Source organism: Oncorhynchus mykiss, chromosome 3, assembly GCF_057628025.1.
Source record: "Oncorhynchus mykiss isolate SJ-2025 chromosome 3, ASM5762802v1, whole genome shotgun sequence".
NCBI classification, from domain to species: Eukaryota; Metazoa; Chordata; class Actinopteri; order Salmoniformes; family Salmonidae; genus Oncorhynchus; species Oncorhynchus mykiss.
In genome coordinates, this window is record NC_143024.1 from 61,513,226 (window position 1) to 61,533,184 (window position 19,959).

At 41.2% G+C, this 19,959-nt stretch overlaps 1 protein-coding gene and 1 long non-coding RNA gene across 13 annotated transcripts; one reads left to right on the plus strand and one right to left on the minus strand.

The window, feature by feature from the left end:
- Positions 1-9,348: 9,348 nt before the first annotated feature.
- sp3a (sp3a transcription factor) lies at positions 9,349-18,704 on the minus strand. 12 transcript variants are annotated; one of them, XM_090229782.1, is made up of 7 exons: positions 18,329-18,704; positions 18,093-18,190; positions 17,816-17,911; positions 16,101-17,292; positions 13,458-13,644; positions 12,986-13,182; positions 9,349-12,744 (listed from the first exon to the last, which is right to left on the minus strand). In XM_090229782.1, the coding sequence occupies exons 2-7, from the start codon at positions 18,159-18,161 to the stop codon at positions 12,437-12,439; spliced, it is 2,049 nt and encodes a 682-aa protein (XP_090085908.1). In that variant the 5' UTR covers positions 18,162-18,190; positions 18,329-18,704; the 3' UTR covers positions 9,349-12,436. The 12 variants fall into 12 exon arrangements, with proteins under 12 accessions (XP_090085908.1, XP_021452860.3, XP_021452858.3 ...); XM_021597185.3 differs by having other exon boundaries at positions 16,101-17,316; XM_021597183.3 differs by having other exon boundaries at positions 16,101-17,316; positions 17,816-17,902; positions 18,524-18,694.
- LOC149984634 (uncharacterized) lies at positions 12,527-13,147 on the plus strand. The gene is made up of 3 exons (XR_016494748.1): positions 12,527-12,664; positions 12,850-12,930; positions 13,014-13,147. It is a non-coding gene; the product is annotated as an uncharacterized LOC149984634 (long non-coding RNA).
- Positions 18,705-19,959: the final 1,255 nt, after the last annotated feature.

Consider the following 19,959-nt stretch of genomic DNA (forward strand, 5'->3'; position numbering starts at 1 on the left):
ACGGTAGTTTACATACAAATGAAATATTAGGCACAGGCCTCTGTAATTTCTTCAGACTGCATATTAAAGGAAGAGGTCTGCCGGCAAACAAAGACAGTGTTGCAAATACAGTAAATCAGCATAATACTAGGCAAGAGATTGTACCTCCTTTTCCGCTGTATTGTAGATTGGTCTATTGGCCAGAGGCAGGGTCATCTTCCTCAGCCTGTGGGCCCAGAAGGCAACTCTACCCACCATTCAGCCGTTCAAAACACAATGTCACAGATGTAATATTCATTACACTGACTCTTCCTATTCGTGAGTGGCTGCTTTGAGGGAGTGTGCATGTGCAGGACACGTAATGATGAGGGAGAATGGGATGACCTTGGGAGTCAGATACATCTCTGTGCTTGTTTCATCTGCAGACAGTCACTGTTTGACCACTATGCACCGCAATGCGTTCCATCCGCCACTTGTAACAATAGTGTAAATGGGACTAAAATTGAGCTCACCTTAGAGGCAGAGTGCAGTCCTCTCGAAGGCTGAAAGCCCAGGGTGAGCCTGGTTCCCAGCGGCAGTTCAGAGTCCTTGTTTTGCTCCCCGAGACAGAGACGTGTGTAATCAGAGAGAAAGTCCAGCACAGATTACAGTCTTCAATCAGCCAGGGAGGAAAATGATATGTACATCATTGTCGCCGGTGCACATCTCCAGCTCTGTCAGACTGCATGCATATTACCTGTGTCAAAGCTGCCAGGGACATGACGAGAGATACTGAGAGCCATCACGGCTCCGCCACTCAGAGGGGCGTCGAGTCTCGCCGCCTCCTGAGTCCGAGCCACCCGGCCGCCGTCTGTCTCCATGGGGACTCCACGCTGACCCCTGGGATATTGTTGACACCGTTTAATGTACATTTTCACCACAGACAGAAACTGTTCCATTCCACACTAAAATTGTTTTCATCAAGCTGAATATTATTAAAAGGCCAGCTCTTGCCACTTGCAGAGAACCTAGAACACATACATAGAGGGCTTGGGGGCTCCTTTGCATTCACAATTTGAAAAATGTTCATGCTTGATCTTTAGCATCAAAAATACTTTAGCTCTAGAATACAGAAGGTCATCACCAACCACAGGACATCTGGCAACACTATACTGGTAGCAAAAGGAGGAGAGGCATAGAATCCATCCTACACCCACTGAAAGTTAAAGGGGCATGGAATAGAATACAATTCAAATCTATAACAAATATCTCAGAATCTATTCTGTAAGAAACTAAAAACACTCCCAAAGCACAGCTTTAAAATACTTGTGAGATGTCACTTAACAACTCTTAAACAAACAAGGATGACAAAGAATAATACCATTGAAATTCCTCCTTCCCGTAAGAGAACAGCGATGCAAACCAGCAATTTTCCTGAAACAAGAAAGCACCTAATTAGACCCTGTGAATAACACACCTCGCTCTGCTGGGGAAAGCTAGATGAAACAATTGCAGCTGGGCTGTTCCCCCGCACAACTACAACCCCACCCCCCTTCCCTCCTCCACAGTCTGCATCTTTCAATTTAACATCCACCCAGACACCTCAGATAAACGTTGATGACAAATAATGACAGGAAAGAGGAGCAAAACAAAGTGCAGAATACGGCCGCCGTTGGTGGCCACTATCAGGTTTGCATAATAGCCCCCCTGTCCCACCACAGGTATCTGTTCACCTTGAGGAGGCCAGCCATAAACACAATGTCAACACAGCCACTCTCTTCCTCTACCTCTCCACTCTCTCTCATAGCGCTGCTGGGACTCCAGAGGGAGGTCACCAAATTGTCTCTGGAATAAAAAGAATCACTGACCTTCTGCAAAATTGGCCATATTCAGTAGACAGGGAATATCAGGTTATTGAGTCGATCCATGCTGTGTTTCCTTACCAGGGGAAAATGATCTGCTCCACTGTCTGCTGCCTTTTGCAGCTGATCAAGGGCAAGAGTGTGTCTGGAATGTAGAATGGAGAAAGACCAAGCAGGAGACTTTCAGAGAGTTTTCACTTTCCTAACTGACTCAGAAACAGAGTGCCCTAGCGGAACAAGAGGTACATTGAGCAGCACATTGAGATCTTGGGACTATAAGGTTCTATCTGCAAAAATATGGTTCTGAGATAATTGGCTTTAAAGTTCAGAGCACTCATTGATTTGAATGGTGTCAGCGATTTTTTATCTTGTATTCTTTTGAACTTAAGAACATAGATTGGGTTATTTAGAGTACTATATACAGTTGAAGTCAGACGTTTACATACACCTTAGCCAAATACATTTCAACTCAGTTTTTCACAATTCCTGACATTTAATCCTTGCAAAAAAATTCCCTGTCTTAGGTCAGTTAGGATCACCACTTTACTTTAAGAATGTGAAATGTAAGAATAATAGTAGAGAGAATGATTTATTTCAGCCTTTATTTCTTTAATGACATTCCCAGTGGGTCAGAAGTTTACATACACTCAATTAGTATTTGGTAGCATTGCAGTAAATTGTTTAACTTAGGTCAAACGTTTCGGGTAGCCTTCCACAAGCTTCCCTCAATAAGTTTGAATTTTGTTCCATTCCTCCTGACAGAGCTGGTGTAACTGAGTCAGGTTTGCAGGCCTCCTTGCTCGCACACACCTTTTCAGTTCAGCCCACAAATGTTCAATAGGATTGAGGTCAGGGCTTTGTGATGGCCACTCCAATACATTGACTTTGTTGTCCTTAAGCCATTTTGCCACAACTGGAAGTATGCTTGGGGTCATTGTCCATTTGGAAGACCCATTTGCGACCAAGCTTTAACTTCCTGACTGATGTCTTGAGATGTTGCTTCAATATATCCACATAATTTTCCTGCCTCGTGATGCCATCTATTTTGTGAAGTGCACCAATCCATCCTGCAGCAAAGCACCCCCACTACATGATGCTGCCACCCCCGTGCTCCACTGTTGGGATGGTGTTCTTCGGCTTGCAAGCCTCCCCCTTTTTCCTCCAAACATAACGATGGTCATTATGGCCAAACAGTACTATTTTTGTTTCATCAGACCAGAGGACATTTCTCCAAAAAGTATGATCTTTGTCCCTATGTGCAGTTGCAAACCGTAGTCTGGCTTTTTTATGGGGGTTTTGGAGCAGTGGCTTCTTCCTTGCTGAGCGGCCTTTCAGGTTATGTCGATATAGGACTCGTCTTACTGTGGATATATATACTTTTGTACCTGTTTCCTCCAGCATCTTCACAAAGTCCTTTGCTGTTGTTCTGGGATTGATTTTCACTTTTCGCACCAACGTATGTTCATCTCTAGGAGACAGAACGCGTCTTCTTCCTGAGCGGTATGACGGCTGCATGGTCCCATGGTGTTTATACTTGCATACTATTGTTTGTACAGATGAATGTGGTACCTTCAGGCATTTGGAAATTGCTCCCAAGGATGAACCAGACTTGTGGAGGTCTACAAATTTTTTTCTGAGGTCTTGGCTGATTTCTTTTTATTTTCCCATGATGTCAAGCAAATCGACACTGAGTTTGAAGGTCGGCCTTGAAATACATCCACAGGTACACCTCCAATTGACTCAAATTATGTCAATTAGCCTATCAGAAGCTTCTAAAGCCATGACATCATTTTCTGGACTTTTCCAAACAGTTTAAAGGCACAGTCAACTTAGTGTTTGTAAACTTCTGACCCACTGAAATTGAGATATAGTGAATTATAAGTCAAATAATCTGTCTGTAAACAATTGTTGGAAAAAGGACTTGTGTCATGCACAAAGTAGACGTCCTAACCGACTTGCCAAAACTATAGTTTGTTAACAAGAAATTTGTGGAGTGATTGAATAACGGGTTTTAATGACTCCAACCTAAGTGTATGTAAACGTCCGACTTCAACTGTAGGTAGAGAACATTAAACAGAACTTTGCTCTGTCAATAACTCGACTTTGACAAAAATGCAGATAGAACCCAATAGTCCCAAGCTCTCCACATGGCATGTATAAAGCAGCCGTATACCTATACCTTTTCTAAAGAACAAATAGAAAAGGACTTGAAATGCTACGTGTGTTCGCAGCACAGTAAATCAACAAGACATACATACGTTAAAAATGAGCACAGCTGTTGTGCCTCGGTGATTCTCGGCACTGTACTTTGACATGGTTGATTCTTCCCTGTGAAAAGCAGAATAGTAGTGATTGTGTCAAATTGCAGGCATATCTTTCAACAACACCGTGGGACATAGTTAGTCAAAATGGGTCATGGATAGAGACGAAACACTCCTCTTTTGGAAGGGTGCTGTATCTTTGGGATGGAATAATGAAATGAGTCATTTCTGCCAACTGTTCTCATTACCTTCCCCGTGGCAGAGATCCATAATCCCTATGGTATTTTAAAATTCTATCACAAATACAGTGGGAAATGTCATTACATTATTATAGCATGTGGTCTATGCCTTCTTTCTAGTTATTGTATTTATGTATTTTGCACATGAATTGGAATGATTGAAGTTGAGCACCGTGTGCAATTACATTGCAATTCAAATAGAGTAGGCATGTAGAGGAATCTATCATAGAAAAGCCATTTTGCCCTACAAAACCACAAACAACTTAAAGGATGAACATGTACAATTTATATCCTAAATCAGACTCAATTGCAACCGTTGGAAAATCCTTCCTTTTACTCTTTCAAATCTTTTACTGAAGATTTCCCTTGTCCACAGACTCTTAAGACTTTTCCCACTGTAGCGTTGTCATGTTTCATAAGATATGTACAGTATTATACTGAGAAAGTGTCCTATTTGTCACTTGGTGCTACAGTCGGCTATACAGTCAATCCAAGGAGCAGATTGCCCTACCTGCACCAAATGTTCAGGATGCAGGATAGTAAGTGCCCATCTCTTTAAGTGCAACACTTTCAAATATACCCACAACAACAGAGGTACTTCTATGGCAGCGCCATCTCTGGACTGAAAACTCTCAGGAGACAATGAGTGGATGGAGCACACGCCTTCCTGATGGGTCCTGTATGGCTCAGGTCAAACAGTTAGAAAATACAGCTAATATAGCCTTGAATAGCTCATGAACTTTGGAAGGTCAAGACTGTGTTCGGGGGAAAAAAGGTATCGTCTCTCCACAACATCTCACTATTTCCACCATCTTTGAATTTCAATCTGATCTAAAAAAAAAACACACACACAATTGATTTGTGTAAATCAAGACACTTCTACTCCTGTGATAAAACGAGTGGTTCAGGCAAGACGAGTGAACACTAAGTGAACTTTCACACGACGGTAAATGCTTCTGTAGAAACTGAATGACCGTATGGTCCGGTGTCATGCTCAGCTACGCAACGATCTCTACTCCTCCTTCGCCCTCCTAGCTGGGCTGCCGAGGAGGATCGTTCGGTGATGGCGGCTTTTATCTGGGAAGTCCAGCAGAAACGTCTTCTCCATGGTGGCACTGAAGCGCTTCTACTTATCAGTGTTGAGGTGCTCGCAGGTGAAGACCTACTAGTTTTGGGTGAACGTTTTATACCACCTCCACCACGTAGGACAAATGAGTTGAGAACACAATGAGGAACTTACTTATGGCACCTGACGAGTCTCTCAACACCATTGATTTGATAAAATGCCACATTATTGTCCAAATTCAACTGATCAATATTGGGATACTTACCATAAACCCAGCCAGTTCCTCTTAGTCATTATTTTGTGAATGGTTGACCATCCCGTCTTTCCAAAGATTTTTGAATGCCAAACGTATTTTATAGTACTTCATAGGGATGCTTTAATTGCAACCAACAATAAAGGATACTATAGGTACATCTTCAAGACGATGTGTGCCATGACTGGAAAGTCCATGATTCTCTGAGAAGATTGTCCTCTCCCCACACCTCGGTGTATCGCCGATTTCATTCCTGCAGGGGAGCAAGAGATTATTACAATATTCGTATTACTGAGCAGGGGAAATGAATTAGACTAATTAACATACAAGTAAATGACGATAATGTTGACACATTTCATGAACTCAAACGGTCATTCTAATGTTCGTGGCGCACTTGGTGTTGCATTACAATGAATTGAATTCGCTAAATTCAAATGAAAGGTACCGCAAAATAGATGTGTCCTTTCAAATGTTTAAAATCATATGGGCTTTTCACTCTGATTTGTCCAATATAGGCATTCACACAGCAAGGTTTTAGTTATGTTCCAATATAGGCATTCACACAGCAAGGTTTTAGTTATGTTCCAATATAGGCATTCATACAGCAAGGTTTTAGTTATGTTCCAATTTAGGCAATCATACAGCAAGGTTTTAGTTATGTTCCAATATAGGCATTCATACAGCAAGGTTTTAGTTATGTTCCAATATAGGCATTCACACAGCAAGGTTTTAGTTATGTTCCAATATAGGCATTCATACAGCAAGGTTTTAGTTATGTTCCAATATAGGCATTCACACAGCAAGGTTTTAGTTATGTTCCAATATAGGCATTCACACAGCAAGGTTTTAGTTATGTTCCAATATAGGCATTCACACAGCAAGGTTTTAGTTATGTTCCAATATAGGCATTCACACAGCAAGGTTTTAGTTATGTTCCAATATAGGCATTCATACAGCAAGGTTTTAGTTATGTTCCAATATAGGCATTCACACAGCAAGGTTTTAGTTATGTTCCAATATAGGCATTCACACAGCAAGGTTTTAGTTATGTTCCAATATAGGCATTCACACAGCAAGGTTTTAGTTATGTTCCAATATAGGCATTCACACAGCAAGGTTTTAGTTATGTTCCAATATAGGCATTCATACAGCAAGGTTTTAGTTATGTTCCAATATAGGCATTCACACAGCAAGGTTTTAGTTATGTTCCAATATAGGCATTCACACAGCAAGGTTTTAGTTATGTTCCAATATAGGCATTCATACAGCAAGGTTTTAGTTATGTTCCTATGCAGTAGTGAGATAACTGTGGCCCGGCACAATGCATATGCTTTCTATCAGCTCCAGAGAAAAGGCTTGATTGTAACACTATGCTGGAGAGCTTTTCCACACACACGAGAAGTTTCAAATTCAAACCACTACAAAACAACTTTAAATTGTGGAGCAATCTAAAATAATAATGTCGAGGTATGACAGATATACACGGACTGTACAAAAAAATGAGGAACACCTTACTAATATTGAGTTGCACCCTCCCACACATACAAAATCCATGTCTCAATTGTCTCAAGGCTTAAAGATCCTTCTTCGACCTGTTTCCTTCATCATCTACTACACTGAATGAAATGAATTTAACAAGTGACAATAAGAGATCATAGCTTTCACCTGGTCAGGCTATGCCATGTGTTCTTAATGTTTCGTATACTCAGTGTAGTGTGACTGAAACAATGCATGAGTTAAATTGAAAAGATTCTCTGGCACTTTTGTATACTTTTTAGCCAGTAGTTCTGAAAGTAGCGCTCAAGAGACAAGAGTGGTCCACGAAAACTGCGTACTACATCACATATCTGTCTCTCTCTCTCTCTCTCTCTCTCTCTCTCTCTCTCTCTCTCTCTGCTGTGTGTGTGTCTTGCTAGCTGTCACTCAAATGGTGAGGGGCTGAAGCTCATTGGCTAGAACTCGAATTGTTAAGGGACTGGCCCATGTGGAGGAAAATTTAGGGAAAATGGCGCAGCACATCTTACAGAAAAACAGTCGCTTTCAAACTAGGGATTTCGTGGCTACTTCAGGTATAGAATCATGTACAAACTACACATTGACACATCCAGCTGACAAAGGGAAGTTTAAAAATACTTAGTAGTAGCCAAAGTTTTGGAGCATGTCTTTAAAGTGAGCCTCTTTGAAATGCCTATTGGACACTTTTCAAACGCCTCTTACGACAAGGCTTGGAGAGGAGTGCTGCAATATTACATGTATTTTGATAATATATTATTAAACTTTCAGAAATTTGTATGAGTAAAATACCTTTATCCTATTATATTGATTCCACAAGAAACCCAGACATAAAAATACCATGATTTGGGGGATTTTCACAAAATGTAATCCATACAATAGTTTTCTGGAGGAAGGATTGTTGACATATATTTTACCTTTGTATCTAAAAGCCTAATTGAGAAGTAATGAATCAAAGTTGGCATTTATATTACATTTTGGCCAGGCCTCCTTTAAGACTCCATAATGTTTCATCTGTAGATGCTGCAAAGCAAAAAAATGCTCTGTAATATGAGTAGTATTTTGATTTCAATACATTTTGGTTTGGTAAATGTTTCAATATAATGTTGAAAATAATATACTCTACGGGCATATCAACGTTCCAGAATGGGGATCTCCGCTAGTTTTAAAAGTTATGTTATGGCCCATTTTATACAGAGAAATTGGCATAGTAGGGAATGTAACCAATCACAGCCCTTCTTTTACTTGTTTCATTGCACATCCTGCAAAAGACCAGCAGAGGGCAAATATTTTGAGTCCATTTTCACATTCACTGTTGGTAATGCTTGCAAATTGGATCATAACTCTAAAAGTATCAGAGATCACACTCTGGAACTTTGATATGCCCATAGAGTAGATTATCTTCAACAATATATTGAAAAATGAGCCAAATCAAAAATGGCATATGTTCAATATTCATGTTTATATCTTTCAATATTCATAACTAAATGTTAAACAAGTTAATGAAATCAAAATACTACTCATATCACAGAGCAAGAGATAAAGCTTCATATGACACCAATTGTTGCTTTATAGCATGGTGTCTTAAAGGCCTGGGTATGCCGATAAATTTGCCTACTTTGATAAATAATCTCTCAATGAAGCTTTAAAATACAAAATGTATTTTTGTGAAAATCCCTTTTTCTGTTTGGGTCACTATACAGAGGTAAAGACATCAAAAGTCAGGAAACTGGAATTCATAAACTAAGAAAGGCATATTCATGGACATTACATGTAACTCTTTTTTTTTTTTTTTTACCTCCTGTAGGGTTCAGTGGCTTGATGAGTGAAACGGCAGGGGGCTCTAGGAAGGTCAGAGGGTCAGTTTGTCTCCTGCTCCTTTGGCTGCAGTGACATCTACTGGACTGGACTGCCAACAGAGAGGTGCCAACACTTTAGTAGACCAATGAAAGCGTGCAGAAAATCTACGTGAACTGCCAGCCCTTCTGGCGCTACCCCAACAACATTATCACATTATCATATTTCACAAATACTGAATTTCTCGTTTAAGAATTATGCCACTTGAATGCAGTCGTAACACCACGTCTGCAACGCATTTTTGACCAATCAGATTGCGTGTCCAAAACTAACCGCTTCATAGTATATCATAACATCATAATAATATAACAGTACAGTAATAAGACAACGTACTACCAGGTAATGTTTAGTCATTTTTGTATGAAATAACAAGATACCCTCAAAAAGTGGACATTGTACAATTGTTTCCCTCAAAACAGAATAAAATCAATGAAATGAATACCACGTTACAAACATGTTTATAATGATCCACGACAAACATCTGGATTGAAACTTTTTGAGATTGTAAAAATTACATGTTCACTTCTAAACGTGAATCTGTGAGGTATAATATAGTGTTTTGTTAATGACCACACAGGGTATAATACGTTTCAATGATATCATGGTGGACTTAAAGCCACTGGGGGGGGGGGGCCTTCTGAGTTGAAGACAACTTCCCAGAACCAGTCACTACAACAGCAGATACAATGCGCACAATTCACTTTCTTCAATCTTACATTTCATAATCTGAATAATAACATAGATATATTACTACAGAAAAGGGAGTCAAAATAACACTCCGATTAAAAGAAATAAGACAGAGACAGAAACATTTACTGACAAGAGATAAACGAGGATAACCAACATGGGCAGTATACAAATACGTTTAAACAAAAAGAGAATGATCAAACTACAGATGAAGAGAAGAGTGCTATTAAGAGAGTACTGCCTCGTGCGATACCACTTCACTTCTGTCTTAGAGGGCTGATTGAGCAAGGCGCAGACACAGAGCGCATCTCTTTACCAAACTATTTCATAAAGGTAAGGGGGGTGGGGGTTGTCATCTAAAGGACCCTGACATACAGTTTATAGAGCATAGGTAACACGGTGACAGCATAATTCCAACTATGCTTTTGGTCCATCGAATAACACCTCTCTACACAACACCCCACAACATCTCTAGGGGCTACAGGGGAGGATTGTTCTACCGTGCATGACCAAGTCACCCTGAGATTAAAGTCAAATTTGGCAATTCAACCCCTTAGCATGGCTTCTTTTTTTTTTTCTTTCTAAAAATGACTCGACTTTCTAAATTGTGAGTCATTTAGAAATCACGTTTTTACAAAATAAACACATCTGAATATTACACTATACACATTTAAAAAGCCATTTAAAGAGCTTGGAGTTTGAGATACCATAAAACCAGTTTACGATGATATAGCTGTTCATTAAAAATACTTGATTTGCAAGAAATGCATATTACAACATCCGATCAATTGTAGAAGTTCAATAGAAATTATTATACAACATTTTAAATATGCCATTGTTTTCTTTTTGCCATCTGCGATATTATTCAGGATGCAACGGAGCGGGATGTGGGTAAAGCTTGCTGATGGTTTTAGGCAAGCACAAATATGACACAAACATAAATCAGGAAGACCGTACTAATGTTTTTTTTTTTAAAGGATTTTGACACAGACCTATCCATGGCTGTCATCAAAAAAACGTAACAAGGGTTTTAGGCTGGCAATAGCCAATCGCTTCATTTCTATGCCATTTTTTTTAACACACATTTAACTTAAACCTTTAAACAATCGACAGTAGCTTAATAACTATGCACCGTTCCCCCTTTTTCAACTCCACAATATGATAGAAAATAAGGCATTTCAGTGCGTATGTATTGGAACCACATTTAATGCTTTTCTTTGCACCCCCACCCCAGTAAAAAGACTGCTTACAGACTTATATATATATATATATATATATATATATATATATATAGAGTCAAAAGTTTGGACACACCTACACATTAAAGGGTTTTTCTTTATTTTACTATTTAACAATATAGTGAAGATATCACAACTATGAAATAACACATTAAATCATGTAGTATGCAAAAAGTGTAAAATCAAAATATAGATTCTTCAAAGATCCACCCTTTGCCTTGATGACAGCATTGCACACTCTTGGCATTCTCTCAACCAGCTTCATGAGGAATGCTTTTCCAACAGTCTTGAAGGAGTTCCCACATACGCCGAGCACTTGTTGGCTGCTTTTCCCTCACTCTGCAGTCCAACTCATCCCAAACCATCTCAATTGGGTTGAGGTCGGGTGATTGTGGAGGCCAGGTCATCTGATGCAGCGCTCTATCACTCTCCTTCTTGGTCAAGTAGCCCTTCCACAGACTGGAGGTGTGTTGGGTCATTGTCCTGTTCAAAAACAAATGATAGTCCCACTAAGCTCAAACCAAAAAGGATGGCATATCGCTGCAGAATGCTGTGGTAGCCATGCTGGTTAAGTGTGCCTTGAATTCTAAATAAATCAGTGTCACCAGCAAAGCACTCCCACACCTTCACACCACCTCCTCCATGCTTCACGGTGTGAACCACACATGCAGAGATCATCTGTTCACCTACTCTGCGTCTCCAAATCTCCAATTTGGACTCATCAGACCAAAGGACAGATTTCCACCGGTCTAATGTCCATTGATCGTGTTTCCTGGCCCAAGCAAGTCTCTTCTTCTTATTGGTGTCCTTTAGCAGTGGTTTCTTTGCAGCAATTCAACCATGAAGGCCTGATTCACAGTCTCCTCTGAACAGTTGATGTGCTGAGATGTGTCTGTTACTTGAACTCTGTGAAGCATAGTTTTTGCGACTGCACTTAAAAAAACTTTCAAAGTTCTTGAAATGTTCCGCATTGACTGACCTTCATGTCTTAAAGTAATGATGATGACCTAGTGTCATTTCTCTTTGTTTATTTGAGCTGTTCTTGCCATAATATTGACTTGGTCTTTTACCAAATAGGGCTATATTCTGTATACCAACCCTACCTTGTCAAAACACAACTGATTGGCTCAAATGTATTAAGGAAAGACATTCTACAAATAAACTTAACAGCGCACACCTGTTAATTGAAATGCATTCCAGATGACTACCCCATGAAGCTGGTTGAGAGAATGCAAAGCTGTCATCAAGGCAAAGGGTGGCTACTCCGATGAATCTCAAATATAAAATATATATTTGTTTTGTTTTACACTTTCTTGGTTACTACATGATTCCATGTGTTATTTCATAGTGTTGATGTCTTCACTATTATTCCACAATGTAGAAATAGTAAAAATAAAGAAAAACCCTGGAATGAGTAGGTGTGTAAAAAACTTTTGACTAATATATATATATATATATATATATATATATAAGCAGGGAAAATGAGTGATGAGCAAGTGAGTGTCACTGTGACTCGGCCATCTCTAGGACTTCTCCGGCTGCTATAGTGACCAGTTGTAGTGGGATTTCAGCATTGGCCAGGATGTCTTGGGAGTTACTGGAGCCCTGCTGAATGTTGGTGAGGATGAGGGTGGTGCCGCCCGCCGTGATGATGCTGTCTGACGAGCCCGCGGACTCCATGGAGCCAACCACCGCGTTGCTCACAGAGTTCATGACTCCTTTCTTGTTCTGGTGAGTTTTAATGTGCTTGGCCAGGTGGTCGCTCCGCATGAAGCGCTTGGAACATTCCGGGCAGACAAACTTCTTCTCCCCTGTCAGAGAGAGAGAGAAACCAGACAAGTTTTAACAGTAGGACAGACCAAACCATGTCACTTCTACATCACTACTATTAACTCATTATGTAATCCGTTTTACAGGACTAATGCTATTATACTGAATGATATCTTTCCAAAGACAGAAGAGGACACTTTACATTGGTGAAAAGCGCAACCTACAAGGTAGGTTTTCAAAATGTAAAATGTAATGCAAATGTCGAGGTGACGGAGGGTGCACCTGTATGTGTCCTTCTGTGTCTCTGCAGTTCGTCGCTGCGTGTGAACCTCTTCCCACAGTACATCCAGCTGCAGACGAAGGGCCGCTCCCCTGAGTGCCAGCGCAGGTGCGCTCGCAGGTGGGATGTCTTCCCGTACACCTTCCCACAGCCCGGAATGTGACAGATGTGTTGCTTCTTCTTTCCCATGTTGGATCCTCTGAGAGAACACAAACAAACACTCATATACTGCATATACAGCCTTATAGATGTGTACTTGCTCTGTTTTTTGGGGCCTTTGTGCGCCAATGAAGGTGAGAGGGGGGGGGGGGGACTATTTGTCTTTCCCATTCAGACCCCAAAACCTTGGGAACTAGTATTCTAAACACCATAAGTATAGGAAAGATTCTATCTAGCGTTTTCTGACCACTATAAGCTGTTGAGCACTGTAAGCGTAGTCACTATAAGCAGGGTACGCAGTATGAGCTCACTCACCTCCCCCCAGCCTCTTTGCAATTGGGGCAGGTGCAGGCCACCCTGCGTAGCCGCTTGCCCCCCTCGCCGAGTTGGTCCTCCTCGTCCTCTAGCCTGACCCGCAGGTGGGAAAGGTCACTGGTGTTCAGAGTGGAGTCACTGCCCAGCTGCCAGTCCTCGGAGTCCGGCTCCTCCTTTATCTGGACGTCTGGAGGGAGACCAATCAATCCACACATCAATATCAACACAACCTTTAACAATTGCATGCTAAATGGACTGCAAAAGCCACACAGTGAAAAGTGCTTCTTCGCTAAATGCTTTTAAAAAGATTTCATGACAGTTTGGCTATAAACAAATTCAAAACCCCTGTTCAAACTTGACAATGTGTGGATGGACAGCTTGACACAAAACCATTATGATTTACACACCCTTCAAATCTTCAAAGAATTAATCATACAATTGTTAATATTATATCTCACAGATCTATAAAAGGGTGTTGATTATATGGTCAGAGAATTGTTTAAATTGTAACAGTTTGGTCATTTAGCAGACGATTTTATCCAGGGCAACTTACAGGAACAATTAGGGTTAAGTGCTTTGCTCAAGGGCACAGACAGATTTTTCAGCTATTCGGCTGAAAATGTTGTGATTGTTACACACACACACACGTTCTGTTGTTAAATGTGTGTTCTTCCATTAACAACTTTGTTTTCTTTAGAAGAAAATATTTGCAAATCTGACAAGAATATACAGCTAATAATCCTCACCAGAGCAGCGCAAATCATGCCTGATGCCTCAGGAGGCTTATATCAGGTGACTCAATAATTAAATAGTATACTTCCTGTCGTCTACTTCCTGGGGATGGTCATTTTTTTCAGACCCCCATGGTTTCCTACATACAGTGCCTTCAGAAAGTATTCACACCCCTTCACTTTTTACACATTTTGTTGTGTTACAAAGTGGGATTCAAATTCATTTAATTGTCATTGTTTTGTATGAAAAATAAAACACTAATATATCTTGATTAGATAAGTATTCAACCCTGAGGCAACATGTTAGAATCACCTTTGGGCCGCGATTTGGGTAAGTCACGAAGAGTACTTCCACACCTGGATTGAGAAAACATCTGCCCATTATTCTTTTAAAAATACTTCCAAGCTCAGTCAAATTGGTTGTTGATCATTGCCAGACAACCAGTTTCAGGTCTTGCCATAGACTTTCAAGACGATTTAAGTCAAAACTGTAACTCGGAAACTCAGGAACATTCACTGTCTTCTTGGTAAGCATCTCCAGTGTAGATTTGGCCTTGTGTTTAAGGTTATTGTCCTGCTGGAAGGTGAATTAGATCTCACAGTGTCTGGTGGAAAGCAGACTGAACCAGGTTTTCCTCTAGGATTTTGCCTGCGCTTAGCGCCATTCCTTTTATTTTTTTAATCCTGAAAAACTCCCCATTTCTTAATGATTACAGTTATACCATACCCTGATGCAGCCCGCCCACTATGCTTGAAAATATGGAGAGTGGTACTCAGTAATGTGTTGCAATGAATTTGCACAAAAACGTAACACTTTAGTCAGGACAAAAAGTGAATAGCTTTGCAAATTTTGTGCAGTATTACTTTAGTGCCTTGTAGCAAACAGAATGCATGTTTTAGAATAATTGTATTCTGTACAGGCTTCCTTCTTTTCACTTTGGCAATTAAGTTAGTATTGTGGAGTAACTACAACTTTGTGGATCTATCCTCAGTTTTCTCCTAACCAGCCATTAAACTCTGCAACTGTTTTAAAGTCACCATTGGCCTCATGGTGAAATCCCTAAGCTGTTTCCTTCCTCTCCGGCAACTGAGTTAGAAAAGAAACCTGTATCTTTGTAATGACGGTGTACTGATACACCATCCAAAGTGTAATTAATAACTTCACAATGCTCAAAGGGATATCATTTATTGTTTTACCCATCAATAGGTGCCCTTCTTTGCGGGGCATTGGAAAACTTCCCTGGTCTTTTTGGTTGAATCTGTGTTTGAAATTCCCTGCTCGACTGAGGGACCTTACAGATAATTGTATATGTGAGGCACAGAGATGAGGTAGTAAATCATGTTAAACACTATTATTGCACACCAGTGGAGGCTGGTGGAAGGAGCTATAGGAAGACAGGCTCATTGTAACTGCTAGAATGGAATAAATGGAACGGTGTCAAATATGTGGTTTTCATATGTTTGATACCATTCCATTTCAGCCATAATAATGAGCCCATCCTTCTATAGCACCTCCCACCAGCCCCCACTGTTGCACACACAGTGAGTCCATGGAACTTATTATGTGACTTATTAAGCATATTTTTTACTCCTGAACTCATTTAGGCTTGCCATAACAAAGGGGTTGAATACTTATTGACTCAAGACATTTATTTTTTATTTATTGATTAACTTTTTTAACATTTCAAAAAACATCATTCCACTTTGACATTATTGTGTGTAGTATTGTGTGTAGGCCAGTGACAAAAAAGTTACATTTAATCAATTTTAAATTCAGGCTGTAGCACAACAAAATGTGGAAAAAGTCAAGGGGTGTGAAAACTTTCAAATGTGCTGTACAACCACCAGTGTTACTAACTATTATGGTGTTTATGTCTGCTGGATGTGTACATGATGCAGGAAGAAACCATACCTCCAGGGCTGTTGGTGTCCTCTGCCTGCTGGTACTGAATGCCTGCCTGAACCAAAGAGTTGACAGTCACAGTCTGCAGGTTGGGGATCTGTTGCGCTTCTCCCTGGCCCAGAGACAGGGTTTGCAATGGGGCCAGTGTGATCTGCTGGGCTGGGTTGGTGGACAGCTGGAGGTTCTGGAGGTTCTGGACCCCCTGCACCTGAAAGGTCTGCCACTGGATCTGCCCTGAGGCCGTGACGGTCTGGGCCTGGATGATGAAGGTCCCTGGGTTGATGAGCTGAACGTTCTGCATGGTCTGTCCCCCTGCTGCCTGTACCAGCTGACCATCACTGGTCTGGACTGGCACCTGTTGCAGCTGGATGATGGACTGGCCTGAGGACACCTGGATGTTCTGGACCTGGTTCTGCTGAATGTAGCCCTGGAGACCAGAGGGGTCTGTCTGCTCTGGGGCTTGGGTTAGAACACCCGTCTCATCCATGGCCTCAGGCAGCTGGGCGGAGGACGTTGGCACATACATGTCTGCATTAGCATTTGAGTCATTTACAGACAGTGTTTGCGAGTGCTGGTCACCTGTCTTCTCCAAACTCTCAGAGCTGTCCACAGGCTGACTGGTCATGATGAGCTGGCCATCAGAAGTGACCCCTGTTGCTATAGTCTGAGCACCAGAGAGGCCCAGGGAGTCCAAGTCCACACTGCTAATGGGGACAAAGGTGATGTTCCCTGGCAACCCCATAGGCACATTAGTGACAACCTGACCCTGGTTGTTAAAGGTGGAGCTGCCGATAGAAACACCCTGGATCTGCTGGACATGACCAGTCTGTGATATGAGGTTCTGGTTATTAGTAAGGATGTCTCCGGCCCCAGACACACTTATAGTCTGAGTTCCGTCAGGCAAGATCTGGATCTGCCCTGTGGCATCTTGGCTCAGAGTGGCCCCGTCCTCACTGGAGGTGGAGAAGCTCAGTTGCTGTCCATCAGCTGTCTGAATGTACTGAATGTTAGGCACTGTGTTGGCGGAGGTGTCGCTTCCTGATGTCACAAAGATCGGTTGGCTCTGAAGGTTCTGGAGAGGAAGAACATACTGTCCGTTTGATGTCACGATCCCCCGACTCTGGATATGGACCGCGCCAGGTTCCTCCTTCCGTGTTGTTGTGGGGGTCAAAACCTCCCATCTATCTGGGTTCCCTGTTAACTGGATGGATGTTAGGTCTGTCGTCTGCAGGATAAAACGTCTTGTTTTAGTGAATAAAAACTATTCATTTGAGATGTAGATTGCAACATTGAGATGAAGTATGTAATGTTAGAGATAGCAGTGAAATAATTACTTACATTAAAAAAACAGTAAGCCAATTATTTATTGTATTCAGCCAGTTGGAAAAGCCATAGCATGATTAGTTATGAATTACTATGTGCATTAAAAAATAAATCACAAAAGTTATTACCATTCATGAAGAATACAGGAATAAGAGCTTGGTGCTGCTTGTTCACACGATTTAGCAACATATTTGAAGATTGGTGATTGAAGAGATTGAAGAGTATTGTTTGTCTAGAAGGTGCATGAGAACCCTAACTTCATATTGTGTGAACCAAATATGAGCTCACTACATGAAGGCCTTTGGGCATATCTCTGCCGACACAACTCGCGTTCTTTTGATAAAAGATAGCTACATTTTGGGGTCGTCTACATTATTGCAGAGCCAGTGGTGGTGACTTACCACTGCAGCGGCAGCACCGTTACCCCCATCTGATGATGCCGACTCGATCTTGCTGCAGGTAGCTGCCAGCAGAGCGAGCGATGACGACTGAGTGTCCTACCCACAATGGGCGGGTTTAAAAGGAAGAAAGTGGGTGGCCGTTAGTCCGGTGCCACACAGGAAGTTCGACTTTTACTGCAAATGTTAAAACGTGTGAACTTCACAAAGCACCACGCACTTACTGAAACCCTAACCGAGAAGCATACGAGGGCAATTTCTAAATAGCAACGTTAGCTACCTGATCTCCTGTGCCACAGTCTTGCTGCAGAAACTCGCTTTGACTGCTGTCCACGTCCAAGGCAGCCATTTCCTCTTGTTTCACTGGCTGTTCTGGGGCTAACGTTACAAGGTACAGAATGAAGGAAACGGAGCAAAACAAACCAGAGTTAAGTTCAATCTCCACACGGGAAACGGCAGCAAATTTGTTTCTAGCTATTCCACTAGCTATAACGTAACACTTCAAGCTGGACTGACCTCCATTACAGCTGCGGTGTGGAGTTGATCAAACTGTCTGAAGCCTTAGCTAGCTACGTATGTTGTAGTTGTGGCTAGCATGCAGGCTAACGTTCACTGTTGGCTAAGCTGTTGGAAAAATATTATAACAGCTAGCTAACATTAGCTTAGCTAAAGGGTGCAAACATACCGATGGTTAGGTTGAACATTACATACCAGTCATTGCGTGAATTATTTTATTTCGCAGAATCTCTGTATTACCACAAGCGAAACATGATTACAGTAATCGAAGGCTGGCTGCAATCGGTGATTCTAGTCAATTGTTTCTATTTTGATTGACGGTGCGGGAAACACAAAGGGTGGGGTCTCCAAGATTGGGTAACGCACAGGAAATCCCGCCGTTCTTCTTAAACCCAATTGGCTACCGTATTTTATTCCCTACATTATCATTCGCCAGTGTACATGTCAGTCATCTTCTGACGAATTCCTTTCCTGTTTATTTTTCTCTCAATAATATGGTGACAAAAAAATAAATGGAGCCAGGAGCTATGCTGTCCATTGATAACCGTTAATGTATACAAGCGTTCTGCAGCCACAGTGGATTTTAAACATACTCTTAAATTATTTCCCTTACCTCTCAATTTAGGTAATTTATGCCTATCCTAAATTTAAAGCCAGCTAGTGTAACTATAAACCAATTAATCTGTTAATTAAGATTTCAGTGCCTGTCGACCCTTGGTTTTTCAAAATAAGATGTGATGGCTGCATTTGTAGCTAGATGCTTTCCTTGTGTTGGCAGCTGAATAAAATAGATTGGCCCAATTTAGATGTCAATTTTCACTAAACATTATCGATTGTCAACTGTTCATCACAGTGATTTTGACAGTCTGTCAGTAGTTGAGATTATGGGTGCGTTCGTAAATTCGCGCAGAATAGTTGATTAATTTACGAACGCTCAACACCTATTGAATATGGCCGGTGTCAGTAAACGCCGGCAAAACAGTGTAAATAAATTGTCGTCCGCAGCACAGTTACCAACGCTCTGGATAACAGCTCTGCTAGAGCGAGTACAATGGTCAGAGTGACGTGTTCTCTCATTTGTGTCTGGAAGTAGTTAGCCAATATTAGCCAGTTCGCTTGGGTGCTTGACTAACGTTGTGAGGTCAGAACGCTCGGATCAACCCTATCCCTCTGCCAGAGCGTTCAGTGAACCCTCCGAGAGCGAAACGCTCTAAATTTACGACCTCCCAGAGCGCACTCTGGCACAGAGCAGACCCTATGCTCAAAAACTAGGAACACCAAAAGTAGTCAAACATCATTGTACACTGTTATACTCTATGTACATTTAATATTTGTATTTTTCTAATAAGTAAACTGTTCATTTATATAATGAAGTATGGCTGTGGTATTTTATGTTCATATTGAATGTTGATTTTGGAATTCTCACTGGGGTGAGCTCATGCACTAAAGGTGACCTTACAGTAAGAATAATACATTCTACCATACTTGTCATCTTTCCTAAGGAAATGTCATTTCCACCTTGTTTATATCATAGAAGGTAGCACAGAGGTCCTTCAAAAATACTGGTAGTGCATTAGGCAAGGGTACAATAAATAAACAGCTGCTATCCAGTTCACTACTAGTGCTTTCCT